Below are 21,522 nucleotides of genomic sequence, written 5' to 3'. Positions count from 1 at the left end.
AACTCAAGGAAAGCATGCATAGTGGAGCAGAGCTCAAAAGGTTCTCTAGGTGGATCACATAATCGTGACCACAGAGCAGTTCACAGCAAGTGCACAGGAAGGGACTACATATCTACATTTTTCACCCCCATTGTGGTATATATAATTATTTCTCATATGCTTAGTACTTTATATGTCCAGGCTATTTTATAATCACAATTCTGGAATTATTCCATCACAAGAATCGAGTGTGACAGATTAAAATTTATTTTCCTTCTTCTAGACATTCAGATTACAAACGATGGGAGAAAATCAGGATGGCCAAGTACAGAAATAGACTCTTCCTCCGTCTTAAAACCTTACCAAAAAGATGGTAGAATTGCTGAATTTTAGGGTTTGAAGAAACCTAGAGTAACCAATGATTTCAGATGATGAAGAAACTAAAGCTCAGAAGGGTTATAAGCAACTTGCTCAGTGTCATCAAATGAATTAGTGGCAAAGCCAGGAGGACAACCCTGGCCTCCTGACTCCCAACTCAGTATTTCCACACTATCATATTCCTTTTCTATAAACAAATAATGAAATAGGTGTGGAGGATTCTGAGCTGTTTGGTTCAGCACACTATCCTGTCTTTTAAAATGCCAGATCTCTCCTCACACTGGCTTACCAAAAAAAAAAAGTTACAACAAAATCCAGAGCAGCTAGCATTTCTGCCAATCTGAAAGGAACAGCAGATCAATAAAATGAGCCAGGTGATGCAGTGGAATTAAAGTGATTATAGCAGGGTTATGAGGACAGCAAACAAGGAAACAGGGATGAGAAGACTCTGTTTAGGCCTCAAGGCTACTGAGCAAGAGGACTTCATGGTATAACTTGTTCTAGATACCTGAGGTCCACAATTACTACTTTAACTTTGAATTTTTACATTTTTATTAAATATTATGTAAGCTTTTTAAAAATCACATAGGCTAGACTTATAAAAAGCAATTGTCAGTGGGATATTATGACCAGAATAACATTTTTAAATCATCATTCAGACAGCAGAAAGGAGAACAGAGCTGAGTGGGGCCAGAGCAGGAGCGGAAACAGGGAGTGAAATTAGGAGGCTATTGGAGAAATCTAAGATGAGATGAAGGTAGCTTAGCCAAGGGCAGTAGTAGAGCAGAGAGTCAGAAAGAGCCTGACTTGGTTATCCCAAGGATGCAAGGATGGTTCAATATATGCAAACCAATTAACATGATACGCTGCATTAACAGAATGAAGGATAAAAATCACGTGATCACCTCAAAAGATGTAGAGAAAGCATCCGATAAAATACAACTCTTTCATGATAAAAACTCTCAACAAACCAAGAATAAAATGAAATGACCTCAAGACAATAAAAGCCATACACAAAAAGCCCATAGCTAACATCATACTCAATGGTGAAAAACTGAAGCTTTTCCACTAAGATCAAGAACAAGGCAAGGATGCCCACTTTCACCACTTCTATTTAACACAGTACTACTGGAAGTCCTAGCCAGAGCAATTACGCAAGAAAAAAAAATAAAAGGCATCCAAATCGAAAAGAAATAAAATCGTCCCTGTTTGCACACATGACTTTACACAAAGAAAAAACCCTAAAGACTCCACACAAAAAAACTATTAGAATAAACAAATTCAGTAAAGTTGTAGGATACAAAATCAATATACACTAATGAATGGACTATCTAAAAAGGAAATTAGGAAAATAATCCCACTTACAATAGCATCAGAAAGAATAAAATACTAAGGAATAAATTCAACAAAGAACTGAACAACTTAAAAACTATAAAACATTAACAAAAGAAATTAAAGACACGAACAAATGGAAAGACATCCCGTGTTCACGGATTGGAAGACTTACTGTTAAAATATCCATACTACCCAAAGCAATCACAGATTCAATGCAATCCTTATCAAAATCTCAATGCTATTTGTTTACAGAAATAGAAAACACAATTCTAAAATTCATATGAAACCACAAAAGACCCCAAATAACCAAAACAATCTTGAAAAAGAAGAAGAAAGCTGGAGGCATCACACTTCCCGATTTCAAAATATATTACAAAGCTATGGTACTTAAAACAGTATGGTACTGGTCTAAAGACAGACATATAGGGGCCGACCTGGTGGCACAGTGGTTAAGTTCGCGCGCTGTGCTTCAGTGGCCTGGGGTTCACAGGTTTGGATCCCAGGTGCAGACCGACGCACAGTTATCAAGCAATGCTGTGGCAGGCATCCCACATATAAAGTAGAGGAAGATGGGCACAGATGTTAGCCCAGGGCCAATCTTCCTCAGCAAAAAGAGGAGGATTGGCAACGGATGTTAACTCAGGGCTAATCTTCCTCACCAAAAAAAAAAAAAAAGAAGAAGAAAAAAAAGAAAAGACAGACATATCGATCAATAGAACAGAACAGAGAGCTTGGATATAAATCCATTGGTCATAAACCATACGGTCAACTGACCTTCAACAAGGTGCCAAGAATATGCAATGATGAAAGGATAGTCTCTTCAACAAATGGTGCTGGGAAAACTGGATATCCACACGCAAAAAAATGAAACTGGACCCTTACACCATACACTAAAATCATATTAAAATGGATTAAGGACTTAAATGTAAGACCTAAAACTGTAAAATTCCTAGAAAAAACATAGGGGAAAAGCTTCATGACATTAGTCTTACAATGATTTCATGGATATGACACCAAAAGCACAGGCAACAAAAGCAAAAATAGACAAACGGGACTACACCAAACAAAAAAGCTTCTGCACAGCAAAGGAAACAATCAATAGAGGAAAAAAGCAACCTACAGAATGAGAGAAAAATATCTGCAAACCATGTATCTGATAAAGAGTTAATTCTAACATATATAAGGAACTCCTATGACTCAACAGCAAAAAAACTAAAAACCCAATTTAAAAATGGACAAGGACTTGAATAGACATTTCTCCAAAGAAGTCACACAAATGGCCAACAGGTACATGAAAAAATGCTCAGTGTCACTAATCATCACGGAAATGAAAAACAAAACCACAATGAACTATCACCTCAAACCTCTTAGGATGGATATTACCAAAAAAACAAAGACAAGAAGTGTTGGCAAGAGTGTGGAGAAACTGGAACCCATGTACACTGTTGGTGGGAATGCAAAACAGTACAGCCATTATGGAAAACAGCATGGAGGTGCCTCAAAAAAAAAAAAAATAGAACTACCATATGATCCAGCAATTCCACTTCTGGGTATTCTCCCAAAATAATTGAAATCAGGATTTTGAAGAAATATAAGCATTACCATGTTCAAGGCAGCACTGTACACAATAGCCAAGATGTGGAAACAACCTAACGGATTAACGGTTTTAAAAAAATGTGGTATATACATACAATGGAATATTACTTAGCCTTAAAAAAGAAGGAATCCTGCAATATGCAACAACATAGACAAACTTTGAGGACATTATGCTAAGCCAGTCACAGGACAAATACCACATGATTCCACTTATACACAGTATTTAAAATTGTCAAACTCATAGAAGAAAAGAATAGAATAGTGGTTGCCAGGGACTAGGGGGAAGGTTAAAGAAGTTGCTAAACAATGAGTACACAATTTCAGTTATGCAAGATGAATAAGTTCTAGAGATCTGCTGTACAACATGATGCATACAGATAACATTAAGTGTTCTTACCATAATAAATAAATTTTTAAAAAAGAAAAGAAATAGTCAGAATTGGGACATATTTTAAAGCTTGGGTTAGACTATCATGAACAAATATCCTAAAGCAGTATTTTTCAAATTGCAATTTGTAATACACTGGTCACATAAATAATTTAATAAACCAAGGTCAACATTTTGCAATTAAATAAAATACAAACTATCAAACTGTACCACACGTAGAAAGGGTATTATTTCATGAAACTTTTGTTTCAGATATCTATATACTTCTGTGTATAACTGGGTCCTAATACAAAATACGTCTCCAATTATGAGTCACAGCCAAAAAAGTTTGAGAAACACTGCCCTAGGAAGTTGAGAACACTCATCTTCTCTACAATCTTTGTCAAAGTCCTACATCAGGCTCAAGTGAAACAAGCTACAACAAGTTTAATTACATACCTAATATAATCTTATCGATCTGCAAAAAAAATACATCATTTGGTCTTTAAAAAAGAAAAAGAGAAAAAGAAAGAACAGTACAAGCAATATTCAAGCATCGTTGGGATGCCAGGGACAAATTAGGTTATTTCTACCAACCTTGGAGATATACAGATTACTAAAGAAATATAATGCCAGTTTTCTTTAAACACTAAACCACTCTAACCCAACTACTCCTAATTTTAGGGATTAACACCAACGCACATTCATAATGGCAACGCTTTCAGAATTTTCAGGAAAATACCTAACTCTCCCTAAAAATATGGCCTAATTCCTGAAGAATTCATAGATTATATACCACAGCTCTGAAAGATTCTTTCAGAAAGCTTCCTGCCTTAAGCAATAAATTTTTTTTAATAATTTTTTTTTAATAACTAAGATAAAACATTATCTACCAATTCACCAAGCCTTTCGGTTCAATTAGCTCCATCTCTCAACAGCAATGCTATTGGCATCTTGAGTGGGTAATTCTTTGTTTTGGTCCCTGACCACTAAATGCCAGTGGTGCATCTCCTCTCTCCCCCACAGTCACTGTGACAACCAAAAATGCCCCCATACTTTTCCAAATACCCTCTGGAGTTATGGTACCTCTCCCACTGAGAACTACTGAAAAATGTAGCTGATACTCTCCTTAGATCAACTGACTGCCATGTAATTAATGGTGGTCTCGGATTCAGGGCAGAGATGTCAGGCGGCTATCAGTGCCTTGAATTTAACCATTTCCAAGGTAGCATTAAGATCAAGTGGTCCGGGGGCCGGCCCGGTGGCTTAGCAGTTAAGTGCACGCGCTCCGCTACTGGCAGCCTGGGTTCAGAGCCCGGGCGCACACTGACGCACCGCTTCTCCGGCCATGCTGAGGCCACGTCCCACATACAGCAACTAGACGGATGTGCAACTATGACATACAACTATCTACTGGGGCTTTGGGGGAAAAAAAAGGAGGAGGATTGGCAATAGATGTTAGCTCAGAGCCAGTCTTCCTCAGCAAAAAGAGGAGGATTAGCACGGATGTTAGCTCAGGGCTGATCTTCCTCACAAAAAAAAAAAAAGATCAAGTGGTCTAAGAGGGGAAGGGGGTGGGAGGAGGGCAAAAGGGGTAAAAAGACATATTTGTATGGTGACAGACGGCAACTAGACTTTTTGGTGGTGAGCACAAGGTAGTCTATACAGAAGTCAAAATATAATGATGTACACCTTAAATGTATATAAATGTTATAAACCAATGTTACCTCAATTAAAAAAAAGATCATATGGTCTAATTAGAAAGAATATTTACCATCTTTTTCCTAGCACAAGGCAGTCCCTGAGTGTTATTTTCAAAGTGATATGCAGCAAATGTAGACATTTAAGAAAAAAAAAGGTTAACATATGGATTCTACATGTATTCTAAGTTAAAAGTGAATCTACCTTTCCCCCGAGTTTCACAAACAAGGGTGGGACAGAGAAAATTATGGAAGAAATGTCTAAGATTATTTCGTTTAACAAAGTCTACAGGTACATTTATATGTTTATGTATACATGTATAGTGTAGAGATTTAAGGAAAAAGTCACTGAGTAATATATGACAAGTTTTATCAGACTGAGAAGAATATATAGCATTTACTGAACACCTGGGACCAGAAACAGTGGCAAATGCTTATTTAATCCTTGTAGCAAGCTTATGAGGGTATTATTATTTTCCCTATAATACAGAGGAGAATACTCAGGTACAGAAAGGTTCAACAACTTCTTCAAGATCACCTACTGATTAAGTGGTTGACCCAGGGATCAAACCCAGATCAACTCCAGAGCCCTCACTAAGAGCTGGACTGTTTTAAGGCACACCTAAGAAGACTGGAAGAGGGGATTTAAAAAGCAGGAAAGAACTTGTTTGAAAACTATGAAAAATGTTAACACTCCACTAAAGTGCAACTATGAAAAGGTTATCAGCAAAAATTCCTATGACCCAAAAAAAACTCGAGTTTCATCCCAAGGCTCTTAAGCAATTGTATTTAAACTCCGCACTTAAAAGTTCACATTACAAAGAAGCTCAAATTAAATGAACTCTGAACTCCATTTTGTACACATTGCCTTGCACATAATACTCAATTTTTAAACACTGTTAGCCAGTTTAGTTTGTTGCTTAAGAGGCATTTCTTGGGGCTGGCCTGGTGGCATAGTGGTTAAGTTCGCACGCTTCACTTTGGCAGCCCGGGGTTCGCCAGTGCGGATCCTGGGTGCAGACCTACACACCGCTTATCAAGCCATGCTGAGCAGGTGTCCCACACAGAAGAGCCACGAAAGACGTACAACTATGATACAGAACTATGCACTGGGGCTTTGGGGAGAAAAAAAAAAAGAGGCATTTCTATATGTGACAACCACATGGACGGCACTTCTGTACAAGACATAACAAAAGGAAATAATTAGTATTACTCTAATCAATTATATATTACAAAAGGAAAAAGGTACCCATATAATGGATAAATCCGGCAGACAAGAACTTAACCAAATGTAAGATTTAACATCACCATTAACAGAACAAACTAACATCATGGGCCTCCTGATGCTCAGCACCAAGAAAGACAAAACATCCTCTCCACAATATTTATCCTGAAGCTACTCAGAGGAAACAGATAAATTCAAACTGACGGATATTCTGCAAAAAACCTAGTCTCTCAAAATATCAGTGTCATGAAACACACCCCTCTATTCCTAAAACAGGACTAAGCAACTGTTTTAGGGTAAGAGACATGACAACGAAATGCAATGTAATTCTTGATTGAATTTTAGATTTCAAAGTTTTTAAAGTAAGCTATAAAGGACATTACTATAACAACTAGGGAAATGTACAATATGGATTGTATATTAGATGATATTATGTCAATACTCAAGTTTCTGAGCGTGATAACTGTATTGTGGTTGTGTAGGAGAAATGGTCTTATTCTTTGGAAATGAACGCTGAAGTATTTAGGAGTAAAGTGTCACGATATCTGCAAGTAACCCTTAAATGTTTCAGCAAAATATAAATGTGTGTGTGTGTATGTGTGTGTGTGTAGAGAAAGAGAGAGAACACAAATGCGGAAAATGTTCACAATTGATAAACCTAGTCAAAAAGTTATATGGATGGGTGATCATTGTACTCTTCTTTAAACTTTTCTGAAGGTTTAAATGTTATCAAAATAAAAGGTTGGGGTGGAAAATAATAATTCAAGACATGAAGTTCAAGAATCTTAATGTAAATATCACAAAATCATCCTCTTTGGTAAAAGTAGGAAAAGAGATGAATCAAGAAGCAGAAGTCAGGGAGTAAGAAAGGAATTCAGACCACTGTGACTCAAACCCTTATCTTCCTTTCTTTAAACCCGAAGTACCAACATACTATTGGCAGGAATCTCAACACTACCATTTCTGAAGTAAAAGCCCTACTTGCAGAAACAGTGAGTACTCATCCACCAATATTTATTAAATATCTATGTGCCAGCCTTCACGGCAGAAGCAGCATAGCAGTACAAATCAGAGCACAGGCTTTGGAACCAGAGTGTGCAGGTTCAAGTCCCAGCTCTATCGAATCCCAGCTCTACCATTCGCTATTTGTGTAACTTTTAGAAAATTACCCAGTCTCTCTGTGCTTTGACATCCTCATTTTTAAAGGGAAGATGATAACAGTACCTTCTTCAAAGAGTTGTTATGAAGACTAAATGACATAATATATGTAAAATGCTAGAATACTCGCCTGACATATATTAAACAACCCAATAGACACTAGCTACTTTTTTTGTGCTTATTAGGCACTGAAGATAAAAAGTCAAAGTAAACATGGCTCCTTCCCTCAGGGTTTTGCAGTCTACCTGCGGAAACAAACAAAAGAATCAATGTCAAGAGAAGAGGGTGATAAGCATTAGGGTAAAGGTACGCACTTACAGTACAGGTACTGTAGGAACAGAAAGAAGAGGCACTTAAATCAAACAAAGGATAATAAAAAGTTTACCACAAATGGGACCAGAGCTGATTTCTGAAGAAAAAGTAGTTATTTCCCATGCAAAGAGAGTGATTAACCCCTCTGGACAATGGCAGAAGCATGACATCAGTTGAGATTAGGCTAATGAGAATGAAAACTATGGCAGGAAAAAAGGTAGGGAAGAGCCAGATCATAAATGGCCTGTGTGTCAAGCTGAGGCTGAACTTATTCCTGAAAGCTACGAGGAGCCACTGAAGACACAGAAGTAGAGATGCAATGTGATTAAATCTCCACATCAGAAAAAGCACTTGGATAGCAAGGTAGAAGGCAAATTAAAGAGGTGACAAGTCCAGAGGTAGGGAGACCAGTGAGAATTCTACTGCAGTAATACAGAGGGATAAAAAATATAGGCTTCAACCCCCAGGTATATAGCCAACAAATATAAAAACATGCATCCACACAAAAAACTTGTACACAAATGGTTATAGCAGCATTATTCATAATAGCCAAAGAATGGAAACAAAACCTAAACGTTCACCAATTGATACATGGATTTTTAAAATGTGGTACATTCATACAATGGACTATTACCCATAGAAAAAAATGAAGTACTGATACATGCTACAATATAGATGAACCTTGAAAACATTACGCTAAGTAAAAGCAGCCAGTATAACAAAAGAGCACATATTATATGATTTCATTTATATGAAATGTCCAGAATAGGAAAGTCTATAGAGTCAGAAAGCAGGTTAGTGGTTATATTAGGGCTAAGGGAAAAGGCAGAGACTGAGAGGCGGGGGGAAATGGAGAGTGACTGCTAATATCTACGGGGTTTCTTTGAGGGGTGATGAAAATATTCTAAAATTGTGGTGATGACTGTACAACTCTGCAAATATACTAAAAACTATGGAATTGTATACTTTAAATGGGTGAATTGTATGGTATTTGAATTATATCTCAATAAAGCTGTTTTTTAAAAAAAAATAGGCCTAAACTGAGGTGGTAACAGGAGGAGTCTAAGTTGTCTCCCATGTCTCTAACATGAGTAACATGAATGAAGAAGTGATTTATGCTGCACTCACCAGATACAGGAGATAAATAAAGAGGTCCAGAAGGAAGCAGGGGTGGGGAGAGGTAGATAAATCAAGTCTGGACATGTTAGGTTTAAAGTGCCTATGGAACATCCAAGGAGAGATGTCCAGAAAGCAGCTGGATTGATAGGTCTAGGGCTCATTAGAGGTCTGCGGTGAAGAAATCACTTAGAAATCAACAGCAAATAAGCAATGGTTGAAACCAGAGGTCTTGATGCAGAGATCCTCAAAGAGCACAGAGTGATGAGAGCTAAAGGCTAAGATTAGAGAGCCCTGGGGAATATCAACAATGAAGAGCTAAGCAGAGAACGAGAAGCCTACCAAAGATACTGAGAAGCAACAGCCAAAGAGGAAGGAGGAAAGAATACAATCTTCTAAGGACAGGAAGTTTCAAGAAAAATAAAATCCTTAACAGTGTGAAAACAGCCTCAGAGGGTTCCTGCCTCTAGCACAGTGCCTGGCACATAGAAGGTGCTCAATAAATATCTGATGAACCAATGAATATAAAGAAAGAAGTATTCATTGATTTGGCAATATGGAAAAAATAATGACTGGTGACTTTGGTGAGACCATAGGGTACCTTAATGCAAATTCAGAAAAGGTGCCTTCTGTGGGTGGGCACACAGCTTGATAAGCAAGGCTCAGGCTGGATTTCAGCCTCCTACATACACCCTCCGGCTGGCACCCATGTGCAGTGAACAACTATGGTGGGTTAAAAAGTGAACAGAGATGTGAAAGTAACAACAGCAAGTATAGACTACTCTTTCATGACCTGTCTGAGAAGGGAAATATAGAAGCCTCTGGTAATGGGAACGAATTTCTTCAATTCTAAAATCCACCAATAAACTACACCATATACTCTCATCACCTAAACGGCTTATTGTGTATTTTGGGAGAAGTTCAGCCAACATTTGGAGAACATATTCTATTTATAACCTATTTAGTCATTTTAACTAAAATGTTAAAGCTTCCATTACCAAAAAGAAAGACATAACCTAGATATACACATGAACAATAAAATTAAAAAAAAAAAACTAAATTCTACTAGAAACAAAGGACAAAGCTAGCAGCTACAGAACTCTCATAAGCAAAAACAAAGTCATTCAAATACTAATTGTGGTAATTTTAAAATATAACCACAAATTCTTTAATACTCCTCCATTCAAAAGGTCGAAACTAATTCCCCTCCCCTTGAGTGTGGGCTGTACTCGGTGACTCTTTAACGAACAGAATGTAGCAGAAGTGACAATATGTGACTTCTGAGACAAGATCATAAAAGTCGTTGTGGCTTCCTCCTTATTCTCTCAGCTCAGTCGCTCTAGAGGGAGGCTAGCTGCCATGTCATGACAACACTCAAGCAGTCCTATGGACAGGTTCACCTGGTAAAGAACTGAGGCTTCCAGCCAAGAGCCAGTGAGGAACTGAGGCCTCCTGCCAACAGCCATGTGAGGGAGCTATCTTGGAAGTAGATCCTCCAGCCCTAGTCAAGCCTTCAGATAACCACAGCCCAGGAGGCCATTATGAGCCAACTCACGAGCCAGAATTGTTCAGTTAAGCTGCTCCCAGATTCTTGTGCCACAGAAACTGTGTGAGATAATGTTTATTGTTGTTTTAAGTTACTGGGTTGCAGGAAAATTTGTTGTATTGAAATAGAGACATAATACACCAATAAAACTTTAAAAAGCTCAGGTGTACTAGCCTATTCATTTACCTTATTTACTAAGCATCTGAACATTTACGTAGAGCAAAATTCTCCAAATTAGCAAATATGTAATCTGTATATACAAAGGGAAATAACCAGATAAATGATTTCCTTTAAAAATAAGTAAATAACAAATGAAGTGAATAGGAAACCAAGAATAATACAAGAGCTTTTATTGAGAGGCCTGAGGTATTATAGAATAAAGTCTTTCGAGCAAAAAAAAAAAAACTCTGAACAAAAGCTAAAGCCCTTCTTTTCAGGAAAGGTTACACTTTCAAAAAGTGGTGAGAGAACGGAATAAAAATGACAAAAGAGTGATATGTTTGACTTGGAATAAGAAACTAATATATAAATAAGAGGAGGAAAGACAACATGCAATAGGTAGAGTGATGGGAAACTTTGTAAGAAGATTAAATTTGATGTAGAACTTAACAAAATTTGTGGATGACTTTAAAGGAAGCCAGAAAGCGCTGTTTACAAGGGATTTTTTTGGGGTGCTGGAAATGTAACCCTGGAGTGTGATAATGGTTGCTCAACTCTACAAATTTACTAAAAATCATTGAATTGTACACTTCAAACACGTGAATTTTGCAGTATATAGTTTATACCTCAATAAAGCTGTAATTTTAAAAGTGATATATGTTTGCTGAAACAAGAGGGGAAAATTATATTATTAGGGTTTCTCTGACTACAGAAAGGAAGTAGCCAAGAGGAAAAGTACAGTAATTCATTCAACAGACATGATAATTTTCATAGATTAATAAATATTAATGTTTCCATTTCAGCCCAATAAAGGACAGTACTGTGTCTATGGGTAACTCTCTATAGACCTGGCTAAGACCACAAAAGCTTATTATCTTAAGAGCAGAAAGACAATAGATTTGGAAACCTTAAATATGGAATAAGGAGAAGAAACACTTCAACCTAATTTCCCATCACCTAGGAGAGAGGGGTAACAATTCATTCTGATCCCACATTATTACAAATGCCTGAGATGCAGAAATGGTACCTCCTTTGAGAAAAGAATTAACAGAAAATTTAAAAAGCAGAGAATCAGATGTGTAATTGTTTTAAAAGAATGTATAGTAATTTCTTTATAAGCATGATGACAACAGTCAATTCCCTCAGCCAGTCAAAACATCCAAATGGGGAATTTTTTGGTATTTTTTGGAGAAAATTAATTCACACTGGCTCAGGGACTTTTGCAGAAGTTTCCCAAAACAGCAATACCGTATTTCATTTACCCCATTTGCAGCTACAAACAGAAGCAAAACTGCACCTATTAAAAAACATATTTCACATTTGCTTTGAGCTATGAAAATATTAACCTACTCTGACCTCTCCTGCACCAACTTCAGCAAACCCTGGGTCAAAAGTCTCAACTTCCCAAAACAGCACAGGTGTCTCTAATTTCAGACCTGCTAGTCTCCTCTCTGCCTTTGGCTAAATCACTAGCAAGCCTAGAAAATAAAAACAAAAACAAAAAATTCTACTAACTCATAGGTATTTTCTTTCTTTTTCCATAAAAGAATATTCTAGCAGACACAAATGAAATAACATATCTCAATATATAATTCTATTTCCTCTAAATTATAATAAAGGTCAAAATAGTTCAAGATAGTCATATTCACAATATCATCTACCTGGACTTGAAAAATTGTAATATCAATGAACTTTATATATTTCAATAAAAGAACAGACTGTGAAAGTTTACAGTACCATGCCTAACCCTTAGTAGGTATTCAATAAATGTTAGTTCCTTTCTTTCCTTTCCATTAATTCTTACAGTATTTCCATGAAATAGTTCCTATTTATTATTACCCCAATATAAAGCAGGAGAATAGAAAGAAAATTTCCTGACTGACCACCCAGATCAGACCCTGATAATTCAGTCCACCAGATGACGATGACAGGACTCATTTGCAGAAGTTAAACTTTATGCCCATCAAGGGACGAATGGATAAAGAAGATGTGGTATATATACACAATGGAATACTACTCAGCCATAAGAAACAATGAAATCCAGCCATTTGTGACAACATGGATGGACATTGAGGGTATAATGCAAAGTGAAATAAGTCAGAGGGAGAAGGTCAAATACTGTATGATTTCCTTCATTAAGTAGTAGATAATAACAACAATAAACAAACACATAGGGACAGAGATTGGATTGGTGGTTACCAGAGGGGAAGGGGGGAGGGAGGAGGGTGAAAGGGATAATTCGGTACACGTGTGTGGTGATGGGTTGTAATTAGTATTTTGGTGGTGAACATGATGTAATCTATGCAGAAATAGAAGTACAATGATGTACACCTGAAATTTTTACAATGTTACAAACCAATGTTACTGCAATAAACAAAAAATTAAAAAAAAAGAATAAATAAAAAAAAAAAGAATAGTTAAATGGCACAGAGGAGCAAATAAATAAGTAAAACATTAACCATCAAAAAAAAGAAAAAAAGAAGTTAAACTTTAATCTACCCTCTCCACCTCCCTTCCTAGGCAGCAGTGTCAATTCCAAGGACTATCTTCCTTCTGCTTGGGAAGTGGCTCAACTGTTTCCCCTTGTAGCAGTGTATTAACAGTTCCTATTCCTTGTGACTGAGAGAAAGCCAGTCTCAATAACCTATGATGTTCTTTTTTTTTTGTGAGGAAGATCAGCCCTGAGGTAACATCCGTGCTAATCCTCCTCTTTTTGCTAAGGAAGACCGGCTCTGAGCTAACATCTATTGCCAATCCTCCTCCTTTTTTTTCCCCCAAAGCCCCAGTAGATAGTTGTATGTCATTGTTGCACATCCTTCTAGTTGCTGTATGTGGGACGCACCCTCAGCATGGCTGGAGAAGCAGTGCGTCGGTGCATGCCCAGGATCCAAACCCGGGCCGCCAGTAACGGAGCGCGCACACTTAACCGCTAAGCCATGGGGCCGGCCCCCTATGATGTTCTAAGTGCAGGTGCAGCAAGAGTCCAAAGATTGTCGTCAACCCATAGAACCCCATGCGGAAGTCTACAGGATTCCTGGTTGGGGGGGTGTGGGGAGTACGGTCATTGTTTTTGTGGCTATCAAGTTCACTCTTCAAGTGATCCAAGTTTCCTGCACCAATGCAATGGGGTCCCCACATACCTAAGAACATGGAAAACTAGAACTACATGAACTAGCACTAGCCCTTACTTTGACAGGAAATGTTCTGACAGAAATAGGTTTGTAGAGCTGTGTGAAGCTGCCATCTATAGCTCTTTCTGGGGGCATCTGACACAAGACAGACATAGGAGCCAAAGCCATATCTGGTGGACTTCTGTTCAGGCCCCACAGCTTAAGATAGGAACACAAGCATGTTGTGTCAAATCAAACTCTAGTGGTTACAGACGGACAGATTCTATCATCAGTAACAAAATTTACAGTTGTCACTGACAGCCTGGCTACTGTCAAGACAGGACCTTTGTTGTATTTAGCCTACCATTCACAAAAGCTACTGAATTTTAGACTGACCAGAAGAATCAGCTAGCCAATCACTTCCTACTACCCCAAGGTGGTTTACATAATGGCTCCAATACAAGACCTTCTGCCCTCTAAGGATTGGATCATGGGTGTGCATGCATGTGCATGAATTCATGGTTCTGTTCTCTGACCACTAAAATTTTTAACTGGTTGTGCTGTTTCTTGGCATTCAATACTTCCTAACAAGATACTAGATGTTGTCTACAACATTAGATAAATCATGGTCACAGACCATCATGGGGCTATGATGAGTGTTTCCCTAAACAATAATCAAATCTGATCTATTCTAGTTTACTAGAAATGAAAATACGAACAAACGCCTTAGGAAAGGAGGCAGGAAAGAACAAACAAACGTGGGACCTACCTTGTTTACAATTCCCACAGACAGAAGAAATTCAATTCCATGCCAACCATACCCTTCGATCACTAAAACACAAACAGAAAAATAAAAGTTCATGCAATATAAGCAATGCTTTCAGTTCCTAAAGGGTATTTGGTTTCAAAGGTAAGAAGCTATTTCTTATCTCTTTGCTATCCTCTCCACGCCCACAACAGTGGTTGAGCTCTGTCACTGGCAAAAAGGCCCAGAAAGGTAGAGGTAAACAAGTAACACTAATTGAGCACTTACTATATGCTAGGCACTGTTCTAAGTGCTTAAATGTACTAATTCATTTAATCCTCACAGCAACCCTATGAGATACTCTTATTAACTCATTTTACATCCAAATGACAACTGACCTACACCTCTGAAAATTGCTCTTACTGGTGTAAAGAAACGCCTTTTAAATAAATGTAGGCAATCTTAACCATCATAGCTGGGCTGTCTCAATGACCGATATCTATAAATGTTCCATATTCATCCATTCATTACGTATTTCTTGAGTCCCCACAATGTGCTTAGCACCACAGCAGGCGCTAAAGAGGATTCATTCTCTGCCCTTTAGGAGTTGAGAAACTAGTTGGGGAGATCAGACTAAACTACAGGAAATGGTTCAAGAAGTGGAACGCCCTAATATGAGGTACACTGTCTTTCTGTAATCACTCAGTAAAATATCAATAACCTTTGGGAAAAGGGGAGGAAAGCTTCACATAGGAGGTGCCTTAAAGCTGGACCTAAAAATAGGCTACACTGGCTAAGAGAGGAGAAAGGCTCTTCAGGCAAGGAAACAAGAAAAACATGGTGGCAAGGACAGACACGGTGTATCTGAGGTCCTTCATAATCTGATCCCATCCAGTCTTACTAGCCTTTGCCCTGGCCACTGATCTCCCTCCCACCCCCCATTAGCCATACTGAACTTCTTACTTCTAGGACATAAAATTTTTGATACTTCCCTTGTTTCTCCTACTGCCTGAAATGTTCTTCCCCACTTTTCTGGAGGGGGCAGGGGTAACATTAACCAATTGCAGTATATAAAAGGCACTCAATAAAATACAGCCACTGTCATAAATAATTTTTATTATTTAAGATCCAATTGAAACATTTTCTAAAGTGTTTTCCAATTCCCCAGAGTTAATCCACTCGCCTCTCTGCCACAGTCGCATGGCATTTGTCCATTTCTCCAATAGAGTGGTAAAATGTTTTACTGTCCCCAGGTTTCCTTCGTTCTTTCTCTCTACTTGTCTGAAGACGAAACATACAACTCAATATCCCCCAGGACCTAGCACAATGTCTGGCACATAACAGGTGCCCATTATGTACTTGCTGACTGAAGGTCCAACTGACTCAAATTTATAAAATGAAAAACGACAGGATTCTTCTAAAAAGTCAGCTCCTTTAGTACATTTGAATGATTCAGTATTATATTTTTACATTTTCATGAATATGTCTGCTACATAATTACACCAACAATTCATGCTCAAAAAACTCAAAGTGGATTCACTAAAAACTACCAGCTGACTAGTTTTTGCTTGACAACAAAATGAGGCCATCCATGCCAACTGAGACAGGAGAAATAATTGAACTGATAATTTAGATATTGTGGCTGGCGATCTTTCTCACAGAAATGGTGCCACAGCTTTTATGTATGTTTTAATAGATATTTATATTGGCTTTAGTCATGGATCATAGAGGTTACAAATTTAGAAGTCCAATCATAAATCCAAGGTTTATTTATAGAAACTTTCCATATGGTAGGAGTTTAAGAAATAAAACAGCAGCCTTTTTCCCTGCCGAAAGCAGAGGGTAGCAGAGTGCCAAAGAAGCAAACCCTCTCCTGACTCTGCTCTTGGCACTGCTTAAAGCAGAGGCAGAAATGTGCAGGGCAAGCAGGAGCCTCACTGAAAATCAGTCACCCAAAGCAAGGGGCATTTTGAATGTCTGTGCTATTCAAGGCTTCAGTATTAATTTTATACATGCCCATGTTCATTTAAAGCAGAATTTGTGGCTTGGAACTTAAAAAATGTTCTAATGTGCTAGTTTGTCCACATATTAATCGAGTCAGCCAGGTCTGAACATGCCAAGCTTAAAATACTCTCTAGATCGTTATGCAAAGGTATGAGCTCAATCCTTCATTCTCAGGAAAAGGAACTTAGTCAGAGGAGAATGACTAAAGCAATAATATTTCAATGGAAGCCATAACAGAAAAAGTCAACTCCTACATATTGATGGGGTGCTTTTTTAAAATATCTGAATAGAAATAAGATACAAGGTAATGACAGATTTCTTACAATTATTAATCTCAAAATGAGATCTTGGATTTTTAGTTCAAAGCTGTCAGAGAATGTATTTTGACACTGATTTCTACATGAGACCATCTTATGAAAAGGATGTTTTAGTCATCCACTGACTAAGCCCCTTTAGAATCCAAGTCTAACTTACTTTATATTGAAATGAATTATATTTTTATATAACAGTATTATAAGCAAAGTTCTTTTAATCTTTTATTTTATTGGCTTTAGAGAAATGCCAATAAAACCTGGAATGACTAAATTTTTATAACTGAACCTCAGAAGCTCACACATCCAATGCCTTCATTTTCAGTTGAGGAACCAGTACAGAAAGGGTTCAGTGACTTGATAACAGAAACACTGAGACCCAGAATCTGAGTACTAGACCAATGTATTTATTCTACTACATACTGCTAAATATACTACTTTACTATGACAGAAAACGTTTTGGAAATTATAGCAGAAGAAAAGTTTAAATAACTACACCCATTCTCTAACTGAAGAGAATTTTAAAATTAGATGTGTGCCCTGAAAGATTTGGAAATGCTGTCCCTTAAAAACTTGGGTAGTAGAAAATTATAGTAGTTATTTTCAAGGCTTTTGGCTCAATACATGCTCACATAGAATCTTTGCTGGAAGTTTAGCTTTAAAAAGTTTTCCTTACATTTCAAAGAGGATGAGAATAATGTTTACAATCTAAGATAACATTATCCTTATATATTAAAAAATAAATCTCGCATAAAAAAATAATAAGCAATTTCATAGAATTTGTGGTCTTCTTTCAAACAAAGATTTCTTCTGAAAGAATGCTATTGTTTCATTTTAATTTGGGGGGAAAGAGATACAAAGAATAAAAGGAAAGTAACAAAAAAATGGAATGGAAGGGGGAAAAAGGAGAGAAAGAGGAAAGAAAATCAGCATAAAGGTTTAACTTGGGTATCAAAATAGGAGAGAGGGGCCAGCCCAGTGGCACAAGCAGTTAAGTGCGCGCGCTCCGCTGCGGTGGCTTGGGGTTCACCGGTTTGGATCCCGGCGCGCACCGACGCACCGCTTGGCAAGCCATGCTGTGACAGCATCCCATATAAAGTGGAGGAAGATGGGCACGGATGTTAGCCCACGGCCAGTCTTCCTCAGCAAAAAAAAAAAAAAAAAGGAGGATTGGCAGATGTTAGCTCAGGGCTGATCTTCCTCACAAAAAAAAAAAAAAAAGGAGAGAAAACAATTCCCAATTAAATGAATGAACTGTGGTTTTCAAGCAATCAGCCTCAAGAGGGTATGGTTACATAGCTCTTCAAACTGAACACCTATGAAAAAAATCTTAATCTCATTCTGCCTGACTTCTCTACTTGCTCTTTCTTCCACTTGCAAAGAGAGAGCATTAAGTGGCCTGGGGCCCTGGAGCAAGTAAAGGAGTCAGAAATGGCAGTCCATGCAGCCTCCTCCAAGTGCTGGTCCTTGAGCCGGCCCAGTGGCGCAAGTGGTTAAGTGTGCGCTCACCGCTGTGGTGGCCTGGGGTTCGCCGGTTCAGATCCCGGGCGCGCACCGACGCACCGCTTGGCAAGCCATGCTGTGGCAGCGTCCCATATAAAGTAGAGGAAGATGGGCACAGATGTTAGCCCAGGGCCAGTCTTCCTCAGCAAAAAGAAAAGAGGAGGATTGGCATTGGATGTTAGCTCAGGGCTGGTCCTCCTCACAAAAAAAAAAAGTGCTGGTCCTGGTTGGAGCTATCAGAGAGTCTCAAAGAAGAGTCAAGAGAGACTACTGTGTTCCCAGATGTGTCTATAACCTCCTCTAGAAGAGACTAGAAACCTACAAGGAGCAATATACTCTGCTGCGTTTCACGTCCACCAAAAATCTTTCCTTGCTGATTATCAATTTAACTTGGATAGAGATTTTAAAGGACAGTTAATATAACATTTGATTAAGGTGACAAGGGGGAAAAGGAAACAACAGCACATATACTACAAAAGGAGAGAGGGAGGGTGGGAATAAGGAAGATCTCTGTAGCCCTGCTAGTCAACCCAGCTGCAGCATTCAATCTAACATACGCTCAGTAAGGCACTAGAATATATATGATACTTCACAAACGAAAAACTAAAATCTTAAACCTTCCACTCATTCAAACTCTATCAAAGCTCCCAGTTTTGTCTTCCTCTGCCCATACCCCCTAACAAGCCATGGAAGCATCTCCCATTTCACCGTGTATTAAGACTCAGATGCGGGCCGGCCCCGTGGCTTAGCGGTTAAGTGTGCACGCTCCGCTACTGGCAGCCCGGGTTCGGATCCTGGGCATGCACCGACACACCGCTTCTCCAGCCATGCTGAGGCCGCGTCCCACATACTGCAACTAGAAGGATGTGCAGCTATGACATACAACTATATAAATAAATTAATTAATTAAAAAAAAAAAAGACTCAGATGCTGTAGCTCCAGACATGCAAATAGAGCTATCACTTTCTAAAATTGCAAAGCAAAATCTACTTTACAGTTTTCAACTATCTGAACATCTATTCTCTTATGTGATTCTCTTAACACTGTAAAGTGGTTATTTGCCGAGATGATGGGTGGAGAGCAAATCGCAGCAAAGCCTCTATTATAAGCAGAATCATAGGAGAAAGAGCCCGTTTGTCTATCAGTGTTCTAAATAAGAGAGGGGAACTCTTTAAACCTCGAACATGACTTCAACATCTCTGCAGCGAGTCTTAAACGTGCGCATTCCTGTTTTAACAGAATAAAATGAAAATTTCTTATTATTCCTTGCTTTTTCCTATAACAAATTATTTTAATTTTTCAAAGTAGGTAATACATAACTATGATATTTTAAAAAATCAAACAGTACAATAAGGTATATGGTGAAAAGTAGGTCTCTTTCCCAGCCCAGTCCCCCAGTACTCCTTTCCAAAAATGATTTCAAGTTTCCTGTAATTTAACGTTTTCTTAATGACTGAATCACTTTCCTATGCTTACAAACGTGGCTGCAGAAGGAGCAGAATGACTTAGCTGGTTACTGCACTACCAGAGAGAGCACATGCCCACCATTACTGAAGTCTGAGCATCTGCGCAGGAGACCTGCCTTCAGTGCGGCATGGCACATCTATGCCCTCCCTATACATACTCCCACTCACATGCAAACCGCCACACCGAAAGGAGAGGGTTTGCATGTGTATGTCTGTGTGTGTGTGATAAAATACACATTACATAAAATTTACCATTTAACCATTTTTAGGTGTACAATTCAGTGTCTCAAAGTGTGTTCACAATGTCGTGCAACCATCACCACTACCCATTTCCAAAACTTTTTCATCACCCCAATCAGGAACTGTACCCATTAGACAGAGCTCCCCATTTCCCCTCCCCCTAGTCCCTATGAACATCTATTCTACTTTCCATCTCTATGCATTTGCCTATTATAGGTGCCTCATATAAGTGGAATCATACACTATTTGTCCTTTTGTATCTGGCTTCCTTCACTTAGCATGTCTTAAAGGCTCATCCATGTTGAAGCATGTATCAGAATTTCATTCCTTTTAAAGGTTGAATAATATACTACTGTATGTATATACCACATTTTGTTTATCCATTCATCAGTGGAGGGACATTTGGGTTGTTTCTACCTTTTGGCTATTGTGAATAATGCTGCTGTGAACACTGGTGTACAAGTATCTGTTTAAGTCCCTCCTTTCAATTCTTTTGCGTATATACCTGGGAGTGGAACTGCTGAATCCTGTGGCAATTCTATGTTGAACTTTTTGAGGGACCACAAACTATTTTCCACAGTGGCTGTACCATTTTACATTCTCACCAGTGATACATAAGGGTTCCAGTTTCTCCTCCTTGCAGTTTTTTTGGTAATAGCCATCCTAACGGGTATGAAGTGGTACCTCATTGTGGTTTTCATTTACATTCAAATGAGAGGGTTCTTATGTTTATGGCTTCAAAGTATTTTGTATTTGAATGTGTTCCTGTGGCACTGGTACATCTCTACCCCACAAAGAAGTGTCTTATCTTCTGGCTCCTCCTCATGGTTCTCAAGAGTCCACCACTCATGCAGCGCAGGAGTTGCTTCAAATCTTGTCCACTACGTCTACTACTGCACTACACTCTGCCTACCCTGCTTTTCTTGCATATCCTTTCACCTATGTGTTTTGGCTTGCTTCTCAAAAAATGCTGACCTATTAACAGCGATGGACCTTGAGGGTATTATGTTAAGTGAAATAAGCCAGATAGAGAAAGACAAACACCGTATGATTTCACTCGTATGTGGAAGATAAACTAACACATGGACAAAGAGAACAGTTTAGTAGTTACCAGAGGGGAAAGGGGTTGGGGGGGGTGGGCACAAGGTTTAAGGTAAAGGGACACATTTATATGGAGACTGACAAATAATAATGTACAACTGAAATTTCACAATGTTATAAACTATTATGACCTCAATAAAAAACAAATGTTGACCTATTTATAACCAGATA

General features: G+C 38.3%; 1 protein-coding gene across 4 annotated transcripts in view; it reads right to left on the bottom strand.

Moving 5' to 3' along the window:
- Positions 1–16,364, bottom strand: part of MRTFA (myocardin related transcription factor A) — a 161,787-nt gene extending 145,423 nt beyond the window's left edge. For 3 of the 4 annotated variants that reach the window (XM_058568308.1, XM_058568309.1, XM_058568310.1), the window contains exons 1-2: positions 15,910–16,363; positions 14,751–14,812 (exon numbers count right to left, since the gene is read on the bottom strand). In XM_058568308.1, coding sequence (XP_058424291.1) covers positions 14,751–14,812; positions 15,910–15,928 — 81 coding nt within the window. In that variant the 5' untranslated portion in view covers positions 15,929–16,363. Of the gene's footprint in view, positions 1–14,750; positions 14,813–15,909 lie in introns of all 4 variants that reach the window. The other variant, XM_058568307.1, reaches the window with a different exon arrangement.
- Between the last annotated feature and the right edge of the window lie 5,158 nt (positions 16,365–21,522).

The sequence above is a fragment of the Diceros bicornis genome, chromosome 25 (assembly GCF_020826845.1).
Source record: "Diceros bicornis minor isolate mBicDic1 chromosome 25, mDicBic1.mat.cur, whole genome shotgun sequence".
NCBI lineage: Eukaryota > Metazoa > Chordata > Mammalia > Perissodactyla > Rhinocerotidae > Diceros > Diceros bicornis.
The sequence above is the reverse complement of the archived record's forward strand: the minus strand, read 5'-3'. Positions and strand labels throughout refer to the sequence as shown.